Genomic DNA, 26401 nt, shown 5'->3' on the forward strand with positions numbered 1-26401 from the left:
ATGAAGGGAGTCTGTATATGGTGATGGGCGTGAAGGGTGTGTGTACATTTGGGGGGAGGGGGACTGAAAAGGGCAGTAAACGTGGGGTGGAGAGGTGGACATTAATGTGCCTCTATAAAGGGGTTGATGGGGTGGGGCCTATAACCCTAAACCTCTTATAAATCCTGTACGTGCACTACTTTCAACACAGCATCTCCAAGCAAAATCTATTGAACAATCCAGATGAACAACAGTGAAATGCACCAGTAGCCAGATAGCTTGCAAACTGGCACACCAGTAAACCCTGAAACCAGTTACACCAGTAAACCCTGAAACCTGTTACACCAGTAAACCCTGAAACCAGTTACACCAGTAAACCCTGAAATCATTTACACCAGTAAACCCTGAAACCAGTTACACCAGTAAACCCTGAAACCAGTTACACAAATTGTCACGTCCTGACCTTAGTTCCTTTTTTATGTCTCTATTTTAGTTTGGTCAGGGCGTGAGTTGGGGTGGGCATTCTATGTTTTCTGTTGTGTGTCTGCACCAGCCAGAACTGTTTCGGTCGTTCTCTTTGTTATTTTTGCTATTTCTGTGTTCATTAAATAAATATGGACACATACCACGCTGCACCTTGGTCCTTCACCTTCTTCCACCTACGACGATCGTTACACAAATAAACCCTGAAACCATTTACACCGGTAAACCCTGAAACCAGTTACACCAGTATCCCTGAAAACATTTACACCAGTAAACCCTGAAACCAGTTACACCAGTAAACCCTGAAACCAGTTACACCAGTAAACCCTGAAACCAGTTACACCAGTATCCCTGAAAACATTTACACCAGTAAACCCTGAAACCAGTTACACCAGTAAACCCTGAAAACATTTACACCAGTAAACCCTAAACCAGTTACACCAGTAAACCCTAAAACCAGTTACACCAGTAAACCCTGAAAACATTTACACCAGTAAACCCTGAAACCAGTTACACCAGTAAACCCTGAAAACATTTACACCAGTAAACTCTGAAGCCAGTTACACCAGTTACACCAGTAAACCCTGAAAACATTTACACCAGTAAACCCTGAAACCAGTTACACCAGTAAACCCTGAAAACATTTACACCAGTGAACCCTGAAGCCAGTTACACCAGTTACACCAGTAAACCCTGAAACCAGTTACACCAGTAAACCCTGAAACCAGTTACACCAGTAAACCCTGAAACCAGTTACACCAGTAAACCCTGAAAACATTTACACCAGTAAACCCTGAAACCAGTTACACCAGTAAACCCTGAAACCATTTACACCGGTAAACCCTCAGACCAGTTACACCAGTAAACCCTGAAACCAATTACACCAGTATCCCTGAAAACATTTACACCAGTAAACCAGTAAACCCTGAAACCAGTTACACCAGTAAACCCTGAAATCAATTAATACAATTTTTGATGTGTTTTTCTGGATTTTTTTGTTGTTATTCTGTCTCTCATTGTTCAAATAAACCTACCATGAAAATTATAGTCGGATCATTTCTTTGTCAGTGGGCAAACAGCAGGGGATCAAATACTTTGTTCCCTGACTGTATGGCCAAATCCACAACACAGGGTTGATGGAAATATAGAAGTACAGTAATCAATCCTTTGTTTTGCTTTTACAGTCAGCCAGGTAAGGAAAACTGCAGTGATGTTTTACAGTAAGCCAGGTAAGGAAAACTACAGTGATGTTTTACAGTAAGCCAGGTGAGGAACACTGCAGTGATGTTTTACAGTAAGCCAGGTGAGGAACACTGCAGTGATGTTTTACAGTAAGCCAGGTGAGGAACACTGCAGTGATGTTTTACAGTAAGCCAGGTGAGGAACACTGCAGTGATGTTTTTACAGTAAGCCAGGTAAGGAAAACTACAGTGATGTTTTACAGTAAGCCAGGTGAGGAACACTGCAGTGATGTTTTACAGTAAGCCAGGTAAGGAAAACTACAGTGATGTTTTACAGTAAGCCAGGTGAGGAACACTGCAGTTGATGTTTTACAGTAAGCCAGGTGAGGAACACTGCAGTGATGTTTTTACAGTAAGCCAGGTAAGGAAAACTACAGTGATGTTTTACAGTAAGCCAGGTGAGGAACACTGCAGTTGATGTTTTACTGTAGTTTTTCTTTTTTTGTAGCTAATTATTTTTGCTTTGATTCAAGGAAACCTATGTTGTGATTTTATTGCATTTCATCAATAAATGTCATATTTTGTTCAATGATTCCACTGTGTCTGTAGTATTCTCTCTACTAGTCATTCTACAGTGATGTATTCACGTGTAGTAGCATAATGAAACATTTTGTACTACAATATTTAATGATTGTACGAACAACTTCACAGTGAAACTATCGGTATCTTGTGTGTGGGTGATCTAAATGAATGTTCATATGGTATTTCATGATAAATTAGTTATTTGAACCAATGATTCTGCATGAGCAAGGTTTCTTTCAAGATATGAATGCACAATACAATGTTTTGAACATTGGACAGCCTGTGTTACAAGGGATGACCGTTTTGAGTTTTGTGTCTAGAGTTTTGAAAAATGACCACAAGGTTCAGAAATTAGTGCCAAAGTGATTGTAAAAAAAACTGTAATGATGTTTCAAGAAAAACAGACTTGTTTTGATCCAGCATCCGTGTTAGTCAGAGAAAACACTTCTTAATCAAACAGGATAGAAACACGGTATGCAAATATGGCAAGTGTGAATCCCACAGTTTCCCTGTGCTTAACATATGCATGCAAGCATAGTGATTTCTGACAGCATACATGGCAACTGTTGCTCTTCATTGAATCTGCCTCAGGTTCATCTAATGGGGAAATCCTCTAGGGGGAAGTCATTTCTCCAGTCAAACACAAAGTGCATAATAGATCCTCTGTGAGAGCACATATTCATGTGCTCCATTTGTGTGCTATTCTATTCACACATGAACATGTAATGTAGTGTTTGTGTGTTGGGGGGGGGGGGGGGCACGGCCATCTGCGGGTGGTCCTCTCTAAGGGGAAAGGATGGCCCTGTTGTGACACAGTGATGATACAATAGGGACAGTTTTCACCACACACCTATTACCCTGAGTGGTGTCATGTCACAATCATCACTATCCTCTTCGTCACACTCTCCTCCCAGGCCAAAGTGGGCCATCCATCCGATACAACCTATACACACACTTCTACACCAGTATGGTCTGGGTGAAAACTACTCCTCAAAGTAGTACTTGGGGGTGATGTAGTGACCCAGGGAACTTGGGGAATGTATGGCAAAGATGACTGACATGCAAGATTACGCACGTGGTCAGTAACCCCCACCCCCTGTCACTCTCCAGTCATTTAGTCATCCAGACTAAATGACTGGATGACTCCTCTGCCATAGTCAAATTGGGGATAAATCTGGAGGTGAAGCTAGCCCATAAGGCTTCAGCTCTGGGCTAGAGGAGAGGATATTGGTTAGGGTATAGAGGGGGATAAACAGTATGTGTGTTTGGGATAGTATTAGGGGGGTTAATGAAAAGTGTGTGTGTGTGTGTGTGTGTGTGTGTGTGTGTGTGTGTGTGTGTGTGTGTGTGTGTGTGTGTGTGTGTGTGTGTGTGTGTGTGTGTGTGTGTGTTTACTTGCTGATGTTGTGGTCAAATTAAGGTGAAGGGACAAGCACAGGTCACAATCCTTGTTAGATGGAGGACTGAATTCTGTTCCGGCCCTTCTCCTCTCCTCTTCTTCCCCACCCCCTCACTGTCAATACAGCAGACAAATGTCTGGTGTTTTTAGCTCTGAGTGCTCAGTGTAAGTACTTGTGTGAGATACCACTCCATTCCAGAAATTATGAGCCGTCCTCCCCTCACCAGCCTCCTGTGTTGTTTGTGTGTATGTTTGTGAGAGAGAGACTGCGTGTTTGTGTGTTCCTAATGATAACCTAAAAAAAGGTTTATGGATTTTTCCAGGGACTTCTCCTGTTTACCCTCATTCAGTGTCTCCCTGAACAGTACATCAAATGCTACCTCCTTCCTCCCTCCCCCTTCTCTGTCTCTCTCCCTCTCTTCAGGGAACAACAAAGAAAACAACAGCTAGACACTTAACTAACCCCACTTGACCCTACCCCTCCCTCCCTCCCCACCCGCCCGCCCACCCACACACACACACACACACAACACACACACACACACGTAGTCTGCCCACTGCTCCTGAAGGTAAACACCGGCATAGGTTTCTTTGCTTGTAGACTTGCACACACTCTGAGCTGAGGCCCCATGGTAGAGTAATACATACATTCCTTCCACGCTACTCTTGCTTGTTTGCATATAAACTCTTAGACAAAAAGGTTCTATTTAGAATCTAAAAGGGTTATTCAGTTGTCCCCATAGGAGAACCCTTTGAACAACCCTTTTTTGTTTCCAGGTAGAACCCTTTTGGGTTCCATGTAGGACCCGTTCCACAGAGGGTTCTACATGGAACCCAAAAGGGCTCTATTGGAACCAAAAAGGTTCTCCAAGGAACCCTAAAGGGTTTTCCTATGGGGACAGCCGAATAACCTTGTTTCTAAGAGTGTACTGAGATATGCAAATAAGTCTCAATGTGGGAGGCAAACCGCAGTCTCTCCCACTTGCCTGCTGTGACCTGAATGTGCTTCAGAAACTACCTGCATCTCAAATACCTGGCAGGTCGCTCACTTATCCCTGTAAATGTCACCATCAGAAAGAGAGACTCTCCAGGCAATGCTGATAGTATAGAAGCCTGGCAGCTGGGGGAGAGGGATGGCTACTCAGGCAAATGTCATGTATAATAATCTGTGAATTAATGTGTTGCAGGGGAAATCCCTTCTTTCCATCGTAACCGCAGGGAAAACAGCTCCTTCTGAGCAAATATACAGAGCAAGCTCTCTCTATGTCTCCCTTCTCTCACCATCATTCTGCTATTCATGGATACGCGTTTCATCACAATATTGCTTTGAACGTTTGTTTTAGGACTGATGGCCAACTGAACATTCTACTTAATACATCCTTAGTAAGCAGTGATGAAGATTTGGTCTAAAGTGCATTACTGTGCTTTGAAAACACAATGCTTTTTCTAAAGAAGGTAAATTATTAGTAGCAAAACCTTTTTTCATAATTTTGATGTCACTAGATTGACTTTTATTGCAGTATAACATTAGCTAGCTAGTTAAGACTGAGGGGAGAAAACTAGTTTTTAGATTGCTAAACTTAGGATTTCTAACTATTGTTGCTAGCTAATGACCACATTGCCATTTGTCTAAAGTAAATTTGCCGACATGATGATGATGATAGCAAAGTTGTTTAGCAAAGTCATCGTATTTCTAAGCCACCCTAGTGTAATTTAGTCGAAACAGTCATACTGTAGCTTCCGTTCAGTCATTAGCCCCTGTCGTACTTTTGGACATCAATGTGGCTGCGGCGTCTGTAGAACGTTGATAACAATGGCAAATAGGTGCAACCCATGAATAGGCTTCACATACGAATGCATTTATGTACATTACACATGCTAGAACCATACAGACACCTACACAATAATAATCATGGTGCCAGAGGGAATGGAATACATTTTACGGGCTTCCGACCAATTGTGCCTGTTTTACGTATTTGTTTGAGCTGATCTTTAAACTTTTTTTGCACATAATGTTTCTGCCATCGTATCCTATGACCGAACAGAGCTTTTGGACATCAGAACAGCTGTCACTAACCTTCTACTTCTACTTCAATGAGTCTGAGAAAAAATACGTTGATTATCGCGGACCAGGCCCAAATCCTCAAAGGAGGATGACACGCCTCTATAGAGGCCGGTGTGCAGGATACCTGATGAGACTACATCAGAGAGTGGATAAATTGCCTCTACCCTCACTTATATTGGCGAACATGCAATCACTAGAGAATAAACTGGAAGAGCTCTGTTCGAGACAATCATATCAATGTGATCTGAAGAACTGTAATATCCTATGTTTCTCTGAGTCGTGGCCGAACAAGGGCGGTAAAAATAAATACGTTTTTTTCTATACATCGGCAGGACAGAACAGCTGCATTGGGGAAGCTCAGAGGAGCATGTGTTTGCCTTTTTGTTAACAACTGGTGCAGCATCTCCAATATTAAGGAAGTCTCAAGGTTCTGCTTGCCTGAGTTAGAATACCTGTAGACCACACTATTTACCAAGAGAGTTTTCATTAATATATTTTTTGTAGCTGTCTATTTACCACAAGAAAGCGATGCTGGCACTCAGACCGCACTCAACAACCTGTATAGGGCCATAAGCAAACAAGAAAATGCTCCCCTCCTGTACTCCCTGTACGGTGCCAAGACAACAACCTCTCCCTCAATGTCAGCAAGACAAAGGAGCTGATCGTGGACTACAGGAATTTGAGTGCTGAGAATACCTCTATCCACATCGACTAGGCTGTTGTGGAACAGGTCGAGAGCACCAAGTTCCTCGGTTTCTACATCACGAAGGAATTATCATGGTCCACACACTCAACACAGTCGTCCCCCTCAGGAGGCTGAAAAGATTTGGTATGGGCCCTCAGATCCTCAAAAAGTTCTATAGCTGAACCGTTGAGAGCATCTTGATTGGCTGCATCACTGCTTGGTATGGCAACTGTTATTTATCTGACCGCAAGGCGCTACAGAGGATTGTGCGTACGGCCCAGTACATCCCTGGGGCCGTGCTTCCTGCCATCCAGGACCTCTATACCAGGCGGTGTCAGAGGAAGGCCCAAAAAATGGTCAAAGACTCCTGCCACTGAAGTCATAGACTGTTCTCTCTGCTACCACACAGACTTGGTGTACCAATGCACCAAGTCTGGAACCAACAGACCCCTGAACAGCTTCTACCCTAAAGTTATACTGCTAAATAGTTGGTTAAATAGTTAACCAATAGCTACACGGAAAATCTGCATTGACCCTTTTCACACATCTCTTTCGACTCACATATCCTGCTGTTACTGTTTATTATCTATCCCTTTACCTATCAATCAAATGTATTTCTAAAGCCCTTTTTTACATCAGCAGGTGTCACAAAGTGCTATACAGAAACCCAGCCTAAAACCCCAAACAGCAAGTTATGCAGATGTAGAGTTACTTTATCCCTACCTATATGTACATATCTACCTCAACTCGTACCATTGCACATCGGCTCGGTACTGGTACCCCGTGTATATAGCCAAGTTATTGTTACTCATTGTGTATTAATTACTTGTATTACCATTTCATTTCATACCATTTCTCTTTTTTCTTTCTCTGCATTGTTGGGACGGGCCTGTAAGTAAATCTTTCACTGTTAGTCTACACCTGTTGTTTACAAAGCATGTGACAAATAAAACTGATTTTGATTTGAACATGCACACACTTTTATATGTGTGTGAGACGTGCTGTGAGAAAACAGGTGATCAGTTCACAACCTTGTTTGTTTTTCTCATATTTACGCTCCCGGACAATAAGGACCTATATTACACAAGCAGCTATACATTACCACAAACAACCTCTGTTATCACCGCCTAGTCAGGCTGTGTGTGTATGTGTGTGCGTTTGTACCTGTGTGTACCTGTTTACAGAACTGTAAATACACGGCTGCCTTTGATGTTCTTTGAACAGTTTTCAATGCAGTGTTGAGTTCCCATGAATACTTGGGGCAATGCCTCACTTGACCTGAGGAGAGATGGCAATGTGGGCACGTGCCTGTGTGACAGCGTGAGTGTGTGTGTGTGTGTGTGTGTGTGTGTAACTGAGTGTGTATTTCTGGCATCCTTTAACGGGTAATGACGCTGATGGCGTAAATCCCGGTAACCCGCAGAAAACCACAAATGACTTGCATGCTGGCGGATGTGTCACTACGTGCTAATCTGTCTTTCACCTTCTGTAATGTATACACAACAATGAGCTGGTTAATATTTTCATGGTGGAGGGTCTGCCTACACACACACAAACAAGTACATGGATTCAAACAAGGGAGCAGGTGCTCACGCGCACACAGACACCCACACCTCAGAGAATTCATAGATATACAATACACAAACATATGTAGCAACACCCAAACACATACACACACAATCCTGTGGCTACGGTTGAGGACAGGAACAAGTACAAGAAGTCCCGCTATGACCTCCGCAGAGTCATCAAACGAGCAAAAAGACAATATAGGAATAAGCTGGAATCATATTACATAGGGTCAGGTACCCGCAGCATGTGGCAGGGGCTACAGTCCATTACGGATTACAAAGGAAGACCCATCTGTGATCTGCCCAACGATGCCTCTCTACCAGACAAACGCAATGCATTTTATTCACGCTTTGACAATAACAACATCATACTGGGTGTGAGGACTAGCACCGACCCAGAAGACTGGGTGATCTTGCTCGCTGAGGCCGACATGAGTAAAGTCTTTAGTCAGGTCAACATCCTCAAGGCCCAATGATATTCAGGGTGCCTTCTCAGAGCATAAGCAGAACAGCTGGCAGGCATATTCACGGTAATGTCCCAGTCTGTAATCCCCACATGTTTTAAGATGACTACCATCATTCCTGTTCCTAAGAACTATAAGGTTTCATACCACAATGACTACCGCCCTGTAGCACTCACATCTGTAGTCATGGCGTGTTTTGAGTGGCTGGTTATGGCACACATCAACTCCATCATCCCAGACGCCCTAGACGCACTCTAATTTGCATACACCCCCAACAGATCCATAGCCGGCACAATCTCAAATGCTCTCCACACTGCCCTCACCTCCCAAGACATGAGGAATACTTATGTGAGAATGCTGTTCTCTTCAAACTCGTCACCATGCTTAGGAATCTGGGACTGAACACCTCCCTCTGCAACTGGATCCTGGACTTCCTGACGGGCCAACCCCAGGTGGTGAGGGTAGGCAACATCACCTCTGCCACTCTGCCCCTGAACACAAGGGCCCCACAGCAGTATGTTCTTAGTCCCCTCCTGTACTGCCTGTTCACCCACAACTCCAATGCCATCATCAAGTTTGCTGACGACACAACAGTGGTAGGCCTGATCACCAGCGAAGATGAGACAGACTACAGGGAGGAGGTCAGTCACATGGCAGTGTGGGGCCGGAACAACAACCTCTCCTTCAAAGTCAATAAGACCAAAGAGCTGATCGTGGACTACAGGAAACAAGGGGGTGAGCACGCCCCCATCCACATCGATGGGGCTGCAGTGGAGCAGATCGAGAGCTTTAAGTTCCTCCGTATCCAATTCACTAAGATCTTAAAATGGTCCACACACGTGCACAGTCGTGAAAAAGGGGTGACAGTGCCTCTTCCCCCTCAGGAGGTTGAAAAGGTTTGGCATGGGACCCTCAGATCCTCAAAAAGTTCTACAGCTGGACCACTGAGAGTGTCTTGATTGACTGCATCACTGCTTGGTATAGCAATAGCACCGCCCTTGATCGCATGGCGTTACAGAGGGTGAACAGCTTCTATCCCCATGCCATAAGACTGCTAAATTGATAACTAAATATCTAAGAAAATGGCAACATGGACTATCTGAGTTGATCTTTGTATTGTAGTCTCTATGCACACTCACAGGCCCTACACACTATGCACACCAATACTCCAACACACATACAAACACTGATTTGCTCACACACACATAATATGCAGATACATTTATTGAAACACACACAGCAGGTAGCCTAGTGTGGGCCATTATCCGAAAGGTTGCTAGTTCGAATCCTCGAGCCAAATAGGTGAACTCTTCCCTTATCCCGAAATGCTCCAGGGTCGCTGTCAATAATGGCTGATCCCTGGCCTTGAACACACTCTCCGAGGGTATCTCATTGGGAGTGGGATATGCAACAAAACCACATTTCCATTTCACACCACACACCATCTATTTGTCCATCGACACGCGCACACACACACACACACACACACAGAGATAGAGGACAAGGGAATGGGCACAATTGTGCTTTATTGCTGTACAGGTATTTATAAAACATTGGAAACAAAACATGAAACAACACATATATAATTCGGATTTTCCACAAACACAATGTATGCAGGTAAAATATACTGTATGTCTGTCAAAAAGAAGGGGAAGAAAACAACAACTATGAAAACAAGGCTGTGATATGCCTATGTGCTAAAATATGTATCATTGGAATACTGTACATGGACTGAGAACAGTAAAATGCCCCTTCTGCACTGGCTTTAGCACCAGACATCTGGTCTAGGAACCTTATGACAAAGAGAGGGAGACCTGACTATGAATGAAAAATGGCAGTACCTTGTTCTTTAGATCAGTTGTGAAGTCAGAAAACACATTGGGGATCGGGGTTGGGGGACATATGTGTGTAGCTTTTACTGTATTTGAAGGTTTCCTTTGGAAGGGGAAACATGGTAGGGTGACAAGCGCATAGGAGACATGACAGTGTGAAATGGCAGTGTGAAATGGCATTGTGACATGGCAGTGTGACATGGCAGTGTGAAATGGCATTGTGACATGGCAGTGTGACATGGCAGTGTGAAATGGCAGTGTGACATGGCAGTGTGACATGGCAGTGTGAAATGGCAGTGTGACATGGCAGTGTGACATGGCAGTGTGAAATGGCAATGTGACATGGCAGTGTGAGACAGTGCAGTGATTCACAGTGTAAAGGGTAAAAGGATATTCAAATATCAAGCGTTAACTGCCGTGCATCGGTGGGTAAGAGGAAATGATGAGTGGTCAGATCATGCAGAGAGACAAAGAACTAACATCCTGTCTGAAATGCCTTAAAAAAGTATGCATACCTCTTCATCCATGTTTTCACTGCTTCACTAAATCATTCATAGTAGTATGGGATAAATAGACACAATACAAAACAGGACGAACCTTAACCCTGTTTAGTGGTGGACCTCACCACATCGGAGTAGGAGTGGTACACCTACCTATATGAAGTGATTTATTTTGTGTGTAGGATACTGGTATTGACTGGTACTGTCTCAATGTAAGTAGTGTATACTGTGTGCACTGTGGCAGCTCTGTCCAATAGTCATATGTACATGATGTAGAACTACAATATGACCAACTGTATTGTTCTATCCAGACGTGTTGTTTCACCTCCGTTCCAATCCTAAAGCATCGTCCAATCACATATACACATGGTATCTTAACACTATCACTTTGAAAGACTGTATTCCATTGTCGTTAGCAGAGCTTTGGTGTTCAGAAGGTCTGGTTATGTGGCTCACTCCTAGTCAATATTTGATGTGATCTTCGCCCAATTTCTGTAGAAAATGCAGTGTTTCTTATCACATACACACACTCACACGCACACACGGCTCAATCAACAACCAAGGACGCGCTAGTGATGGCGCTGCTAATTCCTAATACAGGATCAATCAGACTGTTGAAGGGTGATCAGTGTAAATGAGAAATCAATCAGAGCTATTGATACTTCCTGGCTTTTACAGTCAAACCAATCTTCTAAGAACCAACGGCTTGCAGAGGCACACCCATCCAATTTACCATGGTCAGATTACCCTCCCCAATCATAACCGTAACCATTAGGGGGATGTGAAAATATCTGATCCTATATCAGTGGTTAGGGGCAACTTCTAGCTACTCCTTTACGATGTGGAAACCCCACCAAACATCAATATTGTGCAATTTATCATCCAAACAACCATCAGACAAATGATGGAAACCTCAGTCTTTAGCCACTGTAATATTGTCTTACAATGGTGTCGCAGGGAAACAAACAAACAAACAAAATAAATACAGTATAAAGAAGTTTCATAGTAGTAGACAATCATTCCGCAAAAAAGGTGTTCACATTATAAAATAAACCTCTTCTCTTTGCCTCAGTCATTGCATTAAACCCAAGACAATCATATAATTCTCCATCTGCCATATAGACAATTCTCCAAATCCCTTTCCATCTTCCCATTTCTGTGCTATTCTGATATAGTAAATTAAAACATTTGACAATTAAACATAGGCCATTATTTACAGGGAGGTTACCCTGGCAATGCCCTCTGACCCCTACAGTATCTTGGAGGGGGTGTTGGGATATTGCAGGGTTTGGGAGGGAAATAAAGAGAGTGATTGAGGAGGATGGGGTAGCTTTACATGAGAACTCTGTTGTGCTCCAGTTGCATCCTTGAAATGTACAGAAAAGTGTACAGGCTACTAACATTGATTTAGACAGGATAGAACATATCAAATGGGACGCTAATATGAAGAAAGTACCATTGTGGTTTAGAGCTTATTTCTCTGAGATGTTTGTAGAATAAGTCTAGATAAGTAGTTAATTGAGGGACTGCGACAGATAGTTGTGCGTTGGTCATCTACACTGTTCTTTATTCAGTCTGTTTGTGTGCTCTACACAAACACATCAGTAAAATACATCAGCCATAGCTGAGGTTGACTGGCCTAGAGTCCCGTTGTATGGCACTAAGCCCAGTAAAAACCTTACAGGACATTGATACAACCTGATCACAGGTGATCTAGCTACATGAACTAGCTACTATGGCCATCGTTGTAAAATACAGCTCTGCTATTGTCTTGCCTAGTCGGTAATATCTGCCAGTGTTTTTTATTTTTTTTACTGTTGTGGATGTTCTGTTCACGCTAAAGCGAAAGGCTGTTGGCTAGCTGGGGATGAAACAAGTGCACCATGGGATATCGCTGAGGTTTCCCTGACCCCTGAACTCTGAGCTATTGTTGCCAGGGTTACAGAAGCACCTAAAGCACCTTGTAGCGTGAGGCTAAAGCGGTAGCTGATACCTGAAGGAGTCCAGAAGACTAGAGACAGGAGTTTTCCCTGGTCAGATCACATGGTCAGGAAAACCTCCTGGTCCTAGAGATGATAACTGGTCTGTAAGCCAGAGCAGTGAGGTTTAACACAGGAGATGTTTAAAGGCCTTGGCTCGCTTGTAAACTTCAGACATGTCTGGAGGGAAGGGTACACACATGTTCTGTTGTGCCCATAGGCACAGATCTAGGATCAACTTACCTTCCCCATGAGCATCAGAGGGTAAAGACAAAAACAGACCCTAGATCAGCGTCTAGGCCGGGGCAGCTTCATCCTAGTGCGCATCACACACCTGACACATATAACATCACACAGAGTGACATCAGCACCATGTTTTGGGGTTTGGGGTTTGGGCTGGGAGATGTTGCGTAAGCAGTAACTGCATGGTAGGCTTTGATAGAGAGAGAACGTGCACCATATTTACTACAGACAGAAAACACATAGGCAAACCTCATTCCACATAGCAACTATTGTATGTACAGTCCTCTCCTCTGTTAGCCTACATCCAGCTTGTTAGAGAGAGAGAGAGAGAGAGAGAGAGAGAGAGAGAGAGAGAGAGAGAGAGAGAGAGAGAGAGAGAAGATAAAATGGATCCTGATTGCTGCTCTATTCCCTTTCTCCCTCCTTAATCTGTTAATGCTCTTGTGGGTTGGGCAGTCCTAGCCAATGAAATGCCTCTCTCTCAGACCTGTCCTTTGCCGAATGGGGTGGCAGACATGGGCAGGAGGGCGTGGCAGGAGGCAGACAAGAAAGGCAGTGTGAGACATGAAAAGTGGGCATATCCCAGGTTGGACATCCTCCCACTAAGGAGAAGACTTCCTATTAGCCCTGACCAGTGTGGTGGGTGGGGTTTGTGGTGTTCCGTTGACGTCCCGTTGGTGCCTCCAGTCGGCCCGCCCCTCACACAGCGCCCTGCGCCAGCGGAGCAACTCCCCCAGGGTGGCGGCCTCGTCCCCCCCACATCCACGTAGACGCTGGATCACCTGGCGGAAGGAGAGGGGTTAATTAAATCATGTAAAAATGTACTAATGATCTCCTATCAATCTCATCCTAGAGAAAGCAATAAACAGACAGCATAGAGTATAATACAGTAAACTACATATAGCCAGGGTGAGTATGAGTAAGATGCGGAGGGGTCTGTAATGACCAGCAGTGTGGTAATAGAGGAGGAGGATAGGGAAGACCAAAAAAACACATTTTATCTCATATCTCAATGGGTCTCTAAAAGAGCTGGAGGAATAACTCTGATATATCTATCATATTCATATCCTGATCATGATATGGTTGGCGCAAGCCTCCACATCAGCTGAGGTGAAATAGGTCACACCGCAAGAGTAATCTGGGCCTTATCCATCATTCTGAAAGGATCCATAATCATTGAGTTGATTCCCTCTCTGTTCACTCTCAGTGGGCCAGTTCCCTTCTAGGCCTGTTAGAATGGAGGCAGAGGAAATAAACCTGTGCTCATCAACTGTGGCTCACTTATATATCAACACTAACAGGGATAAGGTGTGTGTGTGTGTGTGTGTGTGTGTGCTAGTGTGTTTGGGAGCTGGCAATGGGCTCTGACAGGATGGTGGCATGAAGCAGCAACCCCTCACATACTTGCTTCACCCATAACCCCCCCCCCCCCCCCCCCCACCCCCCAGCCTCCCGTCAGTGTCTGTCCAGCACGTCATCAGTCACCAGCCAGTCAATACGCAGGAAGATCAATCAGACAAGAATTCCAATCATCCACAGCCACTTAATGCCAGCGACCGACTAGCGACCAACTGATTGTTGCTATGGGCAGAAACTGAAACTCCTCATATAGCTTTATCACTGTATAAGGGTTTTCAATGTAGTGGAGAAGTCTCCAAAAATGTTTGGTCTAACCCCTTTCCCCTGGTTACAAACCCACTGTTTTACTGACTTGGGTATAGAAGTGAACCTGTTGCGTTAGTGCAGTAAACAGAAGCTAAGATACAGACATGCACACAGTCTGTGTTGTGGTTAAGCTATTGCTGCTATGCTGATGATGTTGAGGTGATGGCGATTCCTGTCTGTGTTTTCCATCTCTGTTCTGTTCAGAAGGGGAGCAGAGCGTCACAGCTAAATAAAACCACAGCAGGGACTCATACCGCAACATTTTCCCTGCACTACGCCAAGCACACAGTACAGCACTGACGTACTCTAGGAATCCAGGCCACACACACAAACGCACGCATGCACGTACACAGACACACACACACAAATGCACAGTAATGCGCGCACACATTGACAGACATATCCACACACATATATTGATAGCCTGTACCAGCACAGTGCTCAGTGACCTAATCTATAATTTACACATCCCTGCCAGGCTATTCTGAGCCATGATGCCAGGAACACCGGCTACTGGAACAGCAGACATGCACACTGTGTCCTACTGTCGTATGCACGTTAGGGCTGGGTGATATGGACAAAATATCATATCACAACAGTTTTGACGGTATTTGTCTGTATTTTATGTCTTTGAATAATAAAAGTTCTAAATATGCTTTATGAGTTGTTCATGACACTAGGGTGGCAACGCATAAATTATAAGTGACTTCAATAGGGGTTTCTCCATTTATCGTGTTCAATCCAACTCCAAACAAAAACGTTTTTATTTTTTCAATTTCTGCATTTCCTGTACTTTTATTGTAATTTCAACACTGTGCAGCATGATATGGGCAAAAAATATAGGCCGAGTTAATTGTTAGCTGTTGAGATCATGGAAATACAATGATTATTCTAATTCTAGTTAGAATATAGTGGGCAGCACCTTGAACACATTGTTGTTTGACATTACAACAAATGAATAAACCAGGGAGGAATTCATTGACAGGGTAAAAACTAGTGTTAGTAAGTGTTTCCAGGTGACCCTAATTAGATGTTATATGACATGTTTTCTTACTTCATGTAGCTAGTTAGCTAGCTAGCCAACATATTGATGTTTCACTTATTCCTCTCTGATTAGATACTGTTGCACAAACATGTTTATCAAGGCCTACACCAGCACTGGTACCAGGCAGCGTTAGCTAGCTAGCTACGTTTGCGCAAAGTACATTTAGAAACTAATTAGCGATTAGCATTAGCGGCTAACACGAACTATTTTAGCAACACCTTGCTAAGAAAAGACAAACTATCAGATAGTAGTTTGCAGACAGTAAGACACACAAACGAATAGTGTATAGAACGCCTGTGGAAAGCAGCATGTCACCAACATTGTTACATTCATCTGACCATGGAGTGAACAGCAAGAAAGTGCTTGTGACTCAGTGATCAAGCAACTGCTCTCTCCTTGAGTGAGAGGGGGCAGGGCTTGGTGTGGTTAGCGGCATGCAGCAGCAGGAGGAGAGGGAGAGAGATGACTAGTAGTAGCAAACAGAGTAAACTATAAAAATGGATATTAAACGCACAGAAGTAGCGTATCACAGTTAACAAAGCAAGCATTGAAATACCATTATAGAAGTAAAAGTTAAAAAAAACTCAAACCGGTCTGTTCATCAATACCGATATATAGTAAATTACGGTATACCACCCCGCCCTAATGCGCATGCACGTGCGCGCGCACGCACAAGATAGAGATGCATGGAGACACATGAACAGACAAACAAACCCAATGACATTATGCTATTCACAAAGACACATTCATTAGTCCACAGTGACGGATTGTGATTCTATGACTCTCTCTACTCCTTAATGAGTGACATCAACCACATCTGGTAGTCTGATGTTACAGTAGCCATGGTAAAGATGATGCAATTAATTTCCCCTACACACAGACAGACAGACAGACAGACAACTCATTCCTCTATTGGTAGAATATTAAGTAATTTAGTTTTTCAAATGAGACAAAAGATCAATTGCCACAACTGACAAGCACACATACAAACATGTTAAATTGAACACACACCCATACACTCAGACAGACACGCACACATGACTGCAAGTGCACGAACACACACCCACTCTCTCATTTTATCTCTATATTTCTCTCTCTTGCTCTCTTAAATGACTCCTCCCCTAGCGAGAGACGGGTATAAAGCAATATGGTAATAGTATGGTAATGACATGGTAATAAAATTATAATCTGTGATGAACAGTGGTCATTCTCAGCTGTCAATCAAAGGTTAGGGGTGGCCAACTCCAAATGGGATAAAACACTAGGGAAGCAGTTTAGAACAGAAAAGCCATGGGGAGAAATCAGAAAGAACAACATAGACCAGTACACATCAACTGATAGGTTTAACAGTAAAATAGGTTGAACAGTGTTTTTTTTATTTACCTAGCCATTTCATGTGCTTGTATCTCAGGGATTCTTAAAAGTTGGGAAAATCATTGTCTGGCAGGGAAACTTAATTTTTATAGTTGGAAAAATTAAAATTCATATTTAGTTATTTTATTATTTTTATAATATATTATTTTATTTAATTACATTTATTTAATTACATTTATTTAATAACATTTTTTTTTGTAATTTTCAAAATATTTCCAATATTATTCATTTCCATGTCAGCTCTGTAACAGGAAATGTGCTTGTCCAGAGCAAAGGACCACAATTTCAAACTCCCCCAAAAAGTGTTTAAAATTCTAAAAACAGTCCAAAAATAATAATGACTGATAAGGGATCTCATGTAGTTTCGATTTTCAGGATTTTTTTTCAAATTTTGTCTGTCATAGTTGAAGTGTACCTATGATGAACATTACAGGCCTCTCTCATCTTTTTAAGTGGGAGAATTTGCACAATTGGTGGCTGACTAAATACTTTTTTGCCCCACTGTACGCTTGGGGTCATCGTCCATTTGGAGGAACCATTTGCGACCAAGCTTTAACTTCCTGACTGATGTCTTGAGATGTTGCTTCAATATATCCACATAATTTCCCGCTTCATGATGCCATCTATTTTGTGAAGTGCACCAGTTCCTCCTGCAGCAAAGCACCCCACAACATGATGCTGCCACTTCCGTGATTCACGGTTGGGATGGTGTTCTTCGGCTTGTAAGCCTCCCCCTTTTCCCTCCAAACATAACAATGGTCATTATGACCAAACAGTTCTATTTTTGATTCATCAGACCAGAGGACATTTCTCCAAAGTAGTAATCTTTGTCCCCATGTGCAGTTGCAAACCGTAGGCTGGCTTCTTTATGGCTGTTTTGGAGCAGTGGCTTCTTCCTTGCTGAGCGTCCTTTAAGGTTATGTCAATATAGGACTCATTTAACTGTGGATATAGATACTTTTGTACGTGTTTCCTCCAGCATCTTCACAGGGTCCTTTGCTGTTGTTCTGGTATTGATTTGCACTTTTCGCACCAAAGTACGTTAATCTTTAGGAGACAGAACACGTCTCCTTCCTGAGCTGATTGAAGGCTGCGTGGTCTCATGGTGTTTATAGTTGGGTACTATTGTTTGAACAGATGAACATGTTACCTTCAGGCGTTTGGAAATTGTTCCCAAGTATGGACCAGACTTGTGGAGGTCTTGGCTGACTTATTTTGATTTTACCATGATGTCAAGCAAAGAGGCACTGAGTTTGAAGGTAGGCTTTGAAATACATCCACAGGTACACCTCCAATTGACTCAAATAATGTCAATTGGCCTATCAGAAGCTTCTAAAGCTATGACAATTTTCTTTAATTTTCCAAGCTGTTTAAAGGCACAATTAACGTAATGTAATCTTCTGACCCACTAGAATGTTGATACAGTGACTTAAAAGTGAAATAATCTGTCTGTAAACAATTGTTGGAAAAATTACTTGTGTCATGCACGAAGTAGATGTCCTAACAGACTTGCCAAAACTATAGTTTGTTAACAAGAAATTTGTGGAGCGGTTGAAAAACGAGTTTTAATGACTCCAACCTAAGTGTATGTAAACTTCCTACTTCAACTGTATACTATACTGCTATGTTCAAAGCATTACACGACAGAGACAAAATAACATAAATACAGCTATGCGCAAAATGTGTCTGGATTCAAATCTATAGTCCACAGGTGGGACATGTACCCACCCACACCAGTGGGGGATGGGGAGGACAATCCTCCTCAGTGAAAAAAAAAATTGAAACATTGAAAAAGTTAGCCTTTTTAGATGAAACATTACTAAATATTTTCACGTCTACCAAATAATTGATTAAAACACACTGTTTTGCAATGAAGGTCTCCAGTAGCCTCAACAGCACTCTGTAGGGTAGCAACGTAGTGTAGCCGGAGGACAGCTATTCCCCAATTTCACGTGCGGACTCGGGAGAGGCGAAGGTCGAGAGCCATGCGTCCTACGAAACACGACCCGCCAAGCCGCACTGCTTCTTAACACACTGCTCGATTAACCCGGAAGGCAGCCGCACCAATGAGTCGGAGGAAACACAGTACAGTTGACGACCGAAGTCAGCGTGCATGCGCCCAGCTCACACAAGGAGTCGCAAGAGCATGATGGGACAAGGACATCCCAGCCGGCCAAACCCTCCCCTAACCCGGAGGACACTGAGCCAATTGTGCGCCCCCTCATTGGTCTCCCGGTCGTGGTCGGCTGCGACACAGCCCGGGATCGAACCTGGATCTGTAGTGACGACTCTAGCACTGATCAGTGCCGTAGGCCGCTGGCGCAACTCAAGAGTCCGTTCCATGTAAGTTCATAGACTTACATAGTAATTACATAGTAATTATGACAACATCCGGAGGATGTCCTCCAACCTATCAGAGCTCTTGTAGCAGGGATTGAAACAAATTAATTTCTTCAAAAATTAAGGAGAAGCAAGAGTGAGAGATGTCATCTTTTTTTCACTTTCAGTTTCACTTACTTAGCTAGCAAATGCAGCTAGCTAGTTAAGCTACACAAACACTCGGCTCAAACAGAGGGATGCTATGTTAGCTTATTGGCAACGACTATCCAACACAACACTGGAACTCTTCCAAGTCAAGGTAAAGCTTTTGGTTTTATTAATTTATTGCTTACTGACTAACGTTACTGGAGGATTGTATCGGGTTTACTAACGCATTAGTTCTATTATCTATGTTGACTAGGATTTTACTTTAGCTACTGTAATATGTGGACAACTATGTAGGCTGTGTGTAGCAGTTATGACATGGTTTGGCTTGGAAAGGTTTTTTCACCTGGTCACATAAAGCTGATGTGTTGTTTATTGAAGTCCACAAACAAAGGGAGAAGGTAAGAGGAAGAGAGTGCATAGAGGAGAGAAGGAATACAACGTTGCTGCTTGTGAAAGTGAACTGTGTTTATGCTTGATTCATTCCACTGATTCTGGAGCAAAACATTTCTTAAACGGAAGCAAATGAAACAGGGATAAAAACACCTGAATTTGTCCAATAGAAACTCTTGTTTACAACTGTTGGACTAATGATTACACCCTAGATAAGCTAGATGCAGGCAAGAGTGTGCAAGGCGGTATTGAATGTGTCACAGTCTGTCCATGTGTCACTGTCTGTTATCTCAACATTTTCTCTAGACCTGTGTGCACCTACATTGTAAACTTTCATTCATCCACTAGGCTGTAGCAAACTCAGATGGGTATGAGGGAAATTTGAGTATCATGTAGTAGCCTAAACCTATCAATGTTACATTGAACTGGGTGAATGGAATATGAATTAAAGTCATCCAACAAAAAAAAATGAAATAAGGCCATGCTCATGAAAAAAACAACTGTCCTCCCTCATCATAAATGGCACTGACCGCCACTGACCCACACACAGACTGTGTCCCAGAGTAATACTCCTAATAAAGGAAAAGATAAGGACCTTGCTGATATTCTCTCTAAATAACACACACATATACACAAGAGAGAAAGCACGAGAAAGAAGGAGTGACCGCTAATGACCTAGATGTGTGGCCTCCCTGCTCCACACGCATGGCTTAGGGAAAAAGAGAGATTTCAGGGAACCCAGCAGGACAAAATCACACGCACGCTTCAATTCTGAGAAGGCTCTGTGTGCGACAGGTCAACAACACCAGACCTGCATATACACACGAACATACACAGACAAACGACACAAACACGTATGTCACATTGTGCACACACACTCTCATGTAAGACTGGGATTATCCTGAGTGGATTGGATGTGGGGAGACAAGCTCTCATGCCTTTCCGCCCAGCCCCGTCCTCTACATACCTCTTTCAATCACTCTCTTATCCCTCTCTCTATTCTTCCTCCCCTCGTTTCTGTCCCTTTCCATGCCTTAGGAGAAGAACCAGAGTACCCTTTGGGTGCCCCCTAATCCCTCTCTCGCCTCCCTCTGGCATTGCGGCACAATTGGGTCCTTCAGCAGTCACTCTACTGAACTGACCAATGGGAGAAAACAAACAAACAATCATGTGTTTCCTTATGAGATCAGTGCAGAGCACCACTGTCTACATGCACTAAAGCCCACCCGTTCATTGCCAATTAAAAGCTATCCATCCCCCTCTTCCCTCTCTTCCCCATTCATCCCTCCTTCTCTTTCCCCGCTCTTCTGATCTACTAATCCCACATAAACACAGTTTGGAATGTGGCTAATAGAATGGGATTGTGGGTCGCGGAGTCTTTCACACCTCTTCAATGAACTCATCATAATGGAACTGGGACCGGGTTCCAACCATCGAGAGAGGCAGGCCTGATTAGATAGGGGGCGTAGGATGAAGTCATTTCAGTCCCTATTGAGTTTTCAACACCAGTTAACTTATCATAAGAATAATGAGTTCCCAAGGTTTAAAATGAAGGGCTTTTTCAGGGCAATGCTGAATGCATCTTTTGTTGCGTTGTTACAAAGACAGCAGGTGCCCTGAGGGATATTCATGGAGGATATAGGAGTTACTTTAATCTATAACTATGGGACTGTGGTGTACCATTCTCTGTTACATTTGAATGTCGAATGGAGATTCACTATGGATGTTTCATGATCACTGGAACAAGATATACAGTATAACTAAATTCTCAATCACAATGCATTTTTCCATAGTCGCCCCACATCCATCTTGGCGCTCATTTGAGTGAATTGCAGCAAACTTTTACATTTTTGCTTGACTGAATCAGAAATCAAGGGTCATCAAAGAGACACAGATATAGGTCAAGGTCCTCCATATCACCTCCATCACATGGAAGCAATGTAGCAATCACAAGCAATGTCCTTCATTAAATAATCTATGCCGATCCTTTCAACTATTGTTTTTCAATCCTAGTCAAAGAAAATGAATGAATTGATGAATGCCACTGTGAAGGAAAAGGGGACGGGCCCCATGAATTCAGTATAAACATAAACAAGCCAGTAGATGAGCAGAGAAAAAAACAATGTAAAAAAAACTGCAGCTCTCTTTTGTTTGAGAAGATAACAGATGTGGACATGAATATACACCCACTTTTAGCACACTGTTGTGAATGAGTGTATGTGTGTTTGTCTGTGCTTGTGTGTGTTTGTCTCTGTGTGTGTGTGCACGTGTATGTGCGTGTGTGTGCGCGTCTGCGTGGGCATGCACGTGCGTGTGTGCGTGTTTATGCATGTGTGTGTGTGTGTGTGTGGTCCAAGGACAACCTCCAAGAGCATCCCTCACCCAAGGACGTCTGACAGAGAAGCTGAGAACCAAGGTCTGCACCCAAACATATGATTAACGTTCTCCAAACATGTCCGTCTTTGAGTGGGGTCTGTCCAGGCTGTGATTATGTGGAGGCAGCTCCCTAAGCTACTTATATTGAGGTTAGCCCGGGGTCACTCCACTGAGCCGAACGACAGGTTGGTTTACACCCCAACTCTCATTGAGCTGCTCCATAGGAGAGAACCACTCACTGACAAACTACCTCATCTAAACTCTACTTAACGCTAGCCATTTCCCTCCACCACCTAACAATCTAACTCCACCTCACCAACTAGGAGTATGTACAGTGCCTTGCGAAAGTATTCAGCCCCCTTGAACTTTGCGACCTTTTGCCACATTTCAGGCTTCAAACATAAAGATATAAAACTGTATTTTTTTGTGAAGAATCAACAACAAGTGGGACACAATCATGAAGTGGAACGACATTTATTGGATATTTCAAACTTTTTTAACAAATCAAAATCTGAAAAATTGGGCGTGCAAAATTATTCAGCCCCTTTAATTTCAGTGCAGCACACTCTCTCCAGAAGTTCAGTGAGGATCTCTGAATGATCCAATGTTGACCTAAATGACTAATGATGATAAATACAATCCACCTGTGTGTAATCAAGTCTCCGTATAAATGCACCTGCACTGTGATAGTCTCAGAGGTCCATTAAAAGCGCAGAGAGCATCATGAAGAACAAGGAACACACCAGGCAGGTCCGAGATACTGTTGTGAAGAAGTTTAAAGCCGGATTTGGATACAAAAAGATTTCCCAAGCTTTAAACATCCCAAGGAGCACTGTGCAAGCGATAATATTGAAATGGAAGGAGTATCAGACCACTGCAAATCTACCAAGACCTGGCCGTCCCTCTAAACTTTCAGCTCATACAAGGAGAAGACTGATCAGAGATGCAGCCAAGAGGCCATGATCACTCTGGATGAACTGCAGAGATCTACAGCTGAGGTGGGAGACTCTGTCCATAGGACAACAATCAGTCGTATATAGCACAAATCTGGCCTTTATGGAAGAGTGGCAAGAAGAAAGCCATTTCTTAAAGATATCCATAAAAAGGGTTGTTTAAAGTTTGCCACAAGCCACCTGGGAGACACACCAAACATGTGGAAGAAGGTGCTCTGGTCAGATGAAACCAAAATGGAACATTTTGGCAACAATGCAAAACGTTATGTTTGGCGTAAAAGCAACACAGCGCATCACCCTGAACACACCATCCCCACTGTCAAACATGGTGGTGGCAGCATCATGGTTTGGGCCTGCTTTTCTTCAGCAGGGACAGGGAAGATGGTTAAAATTGATGGGAAGATGGATGGAGCCAAAAACAGGACCATTCTGGAAGAAAACCTGATGGAGTCTGCAAAAGACCTGAGACTGGGACGGAGATTTGTCTTCCAACAAGACAATGATCCAAAACATAAAGCAAAATCTACAATGGAATGGTTCAAAAATAAACATATCCAGGTGTTAGAATGGCCAAGTCAAAGTCCAGACCTGAATCCAATCGAGAATCTGTGGAAAGAACTGAAAACTGCTGTTCACAAATGCTCTCCATCCAACCTCACTGAGCTCAAGCTGTTTTGCAAGGAGGAATGGGAAAAAATGTCAGTCTCTCGATGTGCAAAACTGATAGAGACATACCCCAAGCGACTTACAGCTGTAATCGCAGCAAAAGGTGGCACTACAAAGTATTAACTTAAGGGGGCTGAATAATTTTGCACGCCCAATTTTTCAGTTTTTGATTTGTTAAAAAAGTTTGAAATATCCAATAAATGTCATTCCACTTCATGATTGTGTCCCACTTGTTGTTGATTCTTCACAAAAAATACAGTTTTATATCTTTATGTTTGAAGCCTGAAATGTGGCAAAAGGTCGCAAAGTTCAAGGGGGCCGAATACTTTCGCAAGGCACTGTATACCATTAACTCTCTCACTGCCCTTTCCTGACTTACCCTATACACTTTAACAACTACGGGCCACTTCTCTGCACACTTCTGTACTGCAAACTGTGTGACTCTAGCTCATCTTTCCCCCTGACTCTCTAATTCATTGCCTAAAACATAGGCAATAACTTACCCCCTCCCCCATAGACATTTCATGGAATGAACAATACCGATATTGCTTTAGCTTACCCTCCTATTGGCTTGGTGGAGTTTTCTCCATATTGCGTATACCTGTCCAATCCATTCAGATGAATAACCTGTAGTAGGTGACTGAGGGTTAGGGGTTTAACTAGGGATCACTCCCCCAACCCTTAGCTGAATGTCAAACCAGAGAGTGGAGCACAGAGTCAAACCCAGAGCTGCAGTTTCCTTTCTGAGCGATGAGCGGAAGAGAGTAGGATGAAGCTGCCTCTTATACACGCGGATCCAAGATCAGTTTTCCCCTCCGAATGGTTAAGTTTAGGATTACAGGGATGACAATCTGATCCTAGATCTGTGGTTAGGGGTAACTTCTCCTAGGAGCAGGGTGTCAGGTTACAGGAAGTGGATTGAACAAGAAGAGGAAGTGTGGAAGGGAGGGAGAGCATCGAGCTAGAGTATGATACGGTCAACCACACTCACCCCGTCCCTAATATGAGGGGTGCTCCCGCGCCCACTCTGCCTTAGAGTGCAGCCCCCGCACCGAAGGGCGAGAAGTTGAGATGACCCCTCTGGAAGAAGATAAAGAGAGAAAGACAGCCATATCCTTTAGTATGGAGGAGAGAGAGAGAGAGAGAGAGAGAGAGAGAGAGAGAGAGAGAGAGAGAGAGAGAGAGAGAGAGAGAGAAAGAAAGAGAGCAGAATTCCCCAATACACTACTGTTAAGATTCAATGGGGACATACAGTAAGATCAATAAGCACTGCATGGCACCTGACATACCCTGAATCCATACCGTGTTCTTTGACTATCACATGCTGGTGTCATGGAATGCTTCAGTGGATTCGTAGCATGGCATAGTCCACTCATAAAAAGGGAATGCATATTCCACATGATACCATGTAAGGGAGACATTAAAAGTTCAGAGAAGGAAATAACACATGTTTAGAGACACCAGAGAGTAACTTAAAGAGTGAAAGAGAGTACTTCCAGAATGAACCTGTCTAGAGAAGGCTACTCTGTCAGGAGCTGTTCTGAGCCAGAGTAAGAATAACTAGGCCTGTCCTTAAAGGGGCAATCTGCAGTTGCTTCATCCATTTTTGGACTGAATGATATGTACCCATTGATTCTTGAAGAATATAACTTGTAAATAAATGTCTCATGAGCTTAGGTCAACTGTCATACCCCATCAGAACCCCAAATATAAGCTTGTTTTACTCCAATGTTTATAAACAAATGAAATGCAAACAAACATGGTTTAAAGTATAATTTTGATACCACGGATGGTCAGTCCTTGGATCCATAGCTCTGTCCATGAATTATAGAGTGGTTGCATTTCTCCAGCCCATCCCTCAGCTTTTACCAAAACATGGGTGGGGAGATTTTTCCTTGTTATTGTTTGAACAGCTGTTTTAACAGAATGTGCTGGAACATCAATCTTTAACACTACACAATAAGTGTAGTGAGGTGCGTACTGGCGGCAGAGAAGTCAGGCGCAGGAGAGCAAAAACTGATTTACAATGGTGTCGTTTAATAAACATAGTTTATTAAACAAGTAATACGTGAAATGGGTCAAACAAAATCTGGAAAATACCAGCATACCGCGCATAAGCACTACAAGAAACAATTACCGACAAGGACATGGGGGGGGGGGGGGGGGGGGCAAAGGGTTAAATACACAACATGTAATTGATGGAATTGGAACCAGGTGTGATGGAAGACAAGACAAAACCAATGGAAAATGAAAAGTGGATCAGCGATGGCTAGAAGGTCGGTGTGCCTCCTCGGCATTCCCGGGAATCTCATGGGAACACTGTCCCCTGAGCCAGTCGGACAGCCAATAGGAATGTTCTTGTTCGCTTCCTACTGTAGCTACACGCTCCTCATCTTAACTCACATTTGAATCCCTATCAGATCCAATCAATAATTATGAAGAATGATTTTCCCTGGGTTTTAACAATGTGGATTATGGGGAGCAG

General features: G+C 43.2%; 1 protein-coding gene across 2 annotated transcripts in view; it reads right to left on the bottom strand.

Annotated features, from left to right (window-relative positions):
• Positions 1-9913: 9913 nt before the first annotated feature.
• myo16 (myosin XVI) overlaps positions 9914-26401 on the bottom strand; it is a 180704-nt gene continuing 164216 nt past the window's right edge. Inside the window, exons 35-36 of one of the 2 annotated variants that reach the window (XM_031805847.1) lie at positions 24908-24996; positions 9914-13742 (exon numbers count right to left, since the gene is read on the bottom strand). In XM_031805847.1, coding sequence (XP_031661707.1) covers positions 24949-24996 — 48 coding nt within the window. In that variant the 3' untranslated portion in view covers positions 9914-13742; positions 24908-24948. The remainder of the gene's footprint in view (positions 13743-24907; positions 24997-26401) is intronic. The other variant, XM_031805846.1, reaches the window with a different exon arrangement.

Source organism: Oncorhynchus kisutch, linkage group LG26 (genome assembly GCF_002021735.2).
Source record: "Oncorhynchus kisutch isolate 150728-3 linkage group LG26, Okis_V2, whole genome shotgun sequence".
Lineage (NCBI taxonomy): Eukaryota > Metazoa > Chordata > Actinopteri > Salmoniformes > Salmonidae > Oncorhynchus > Oncorhynchus kisutch.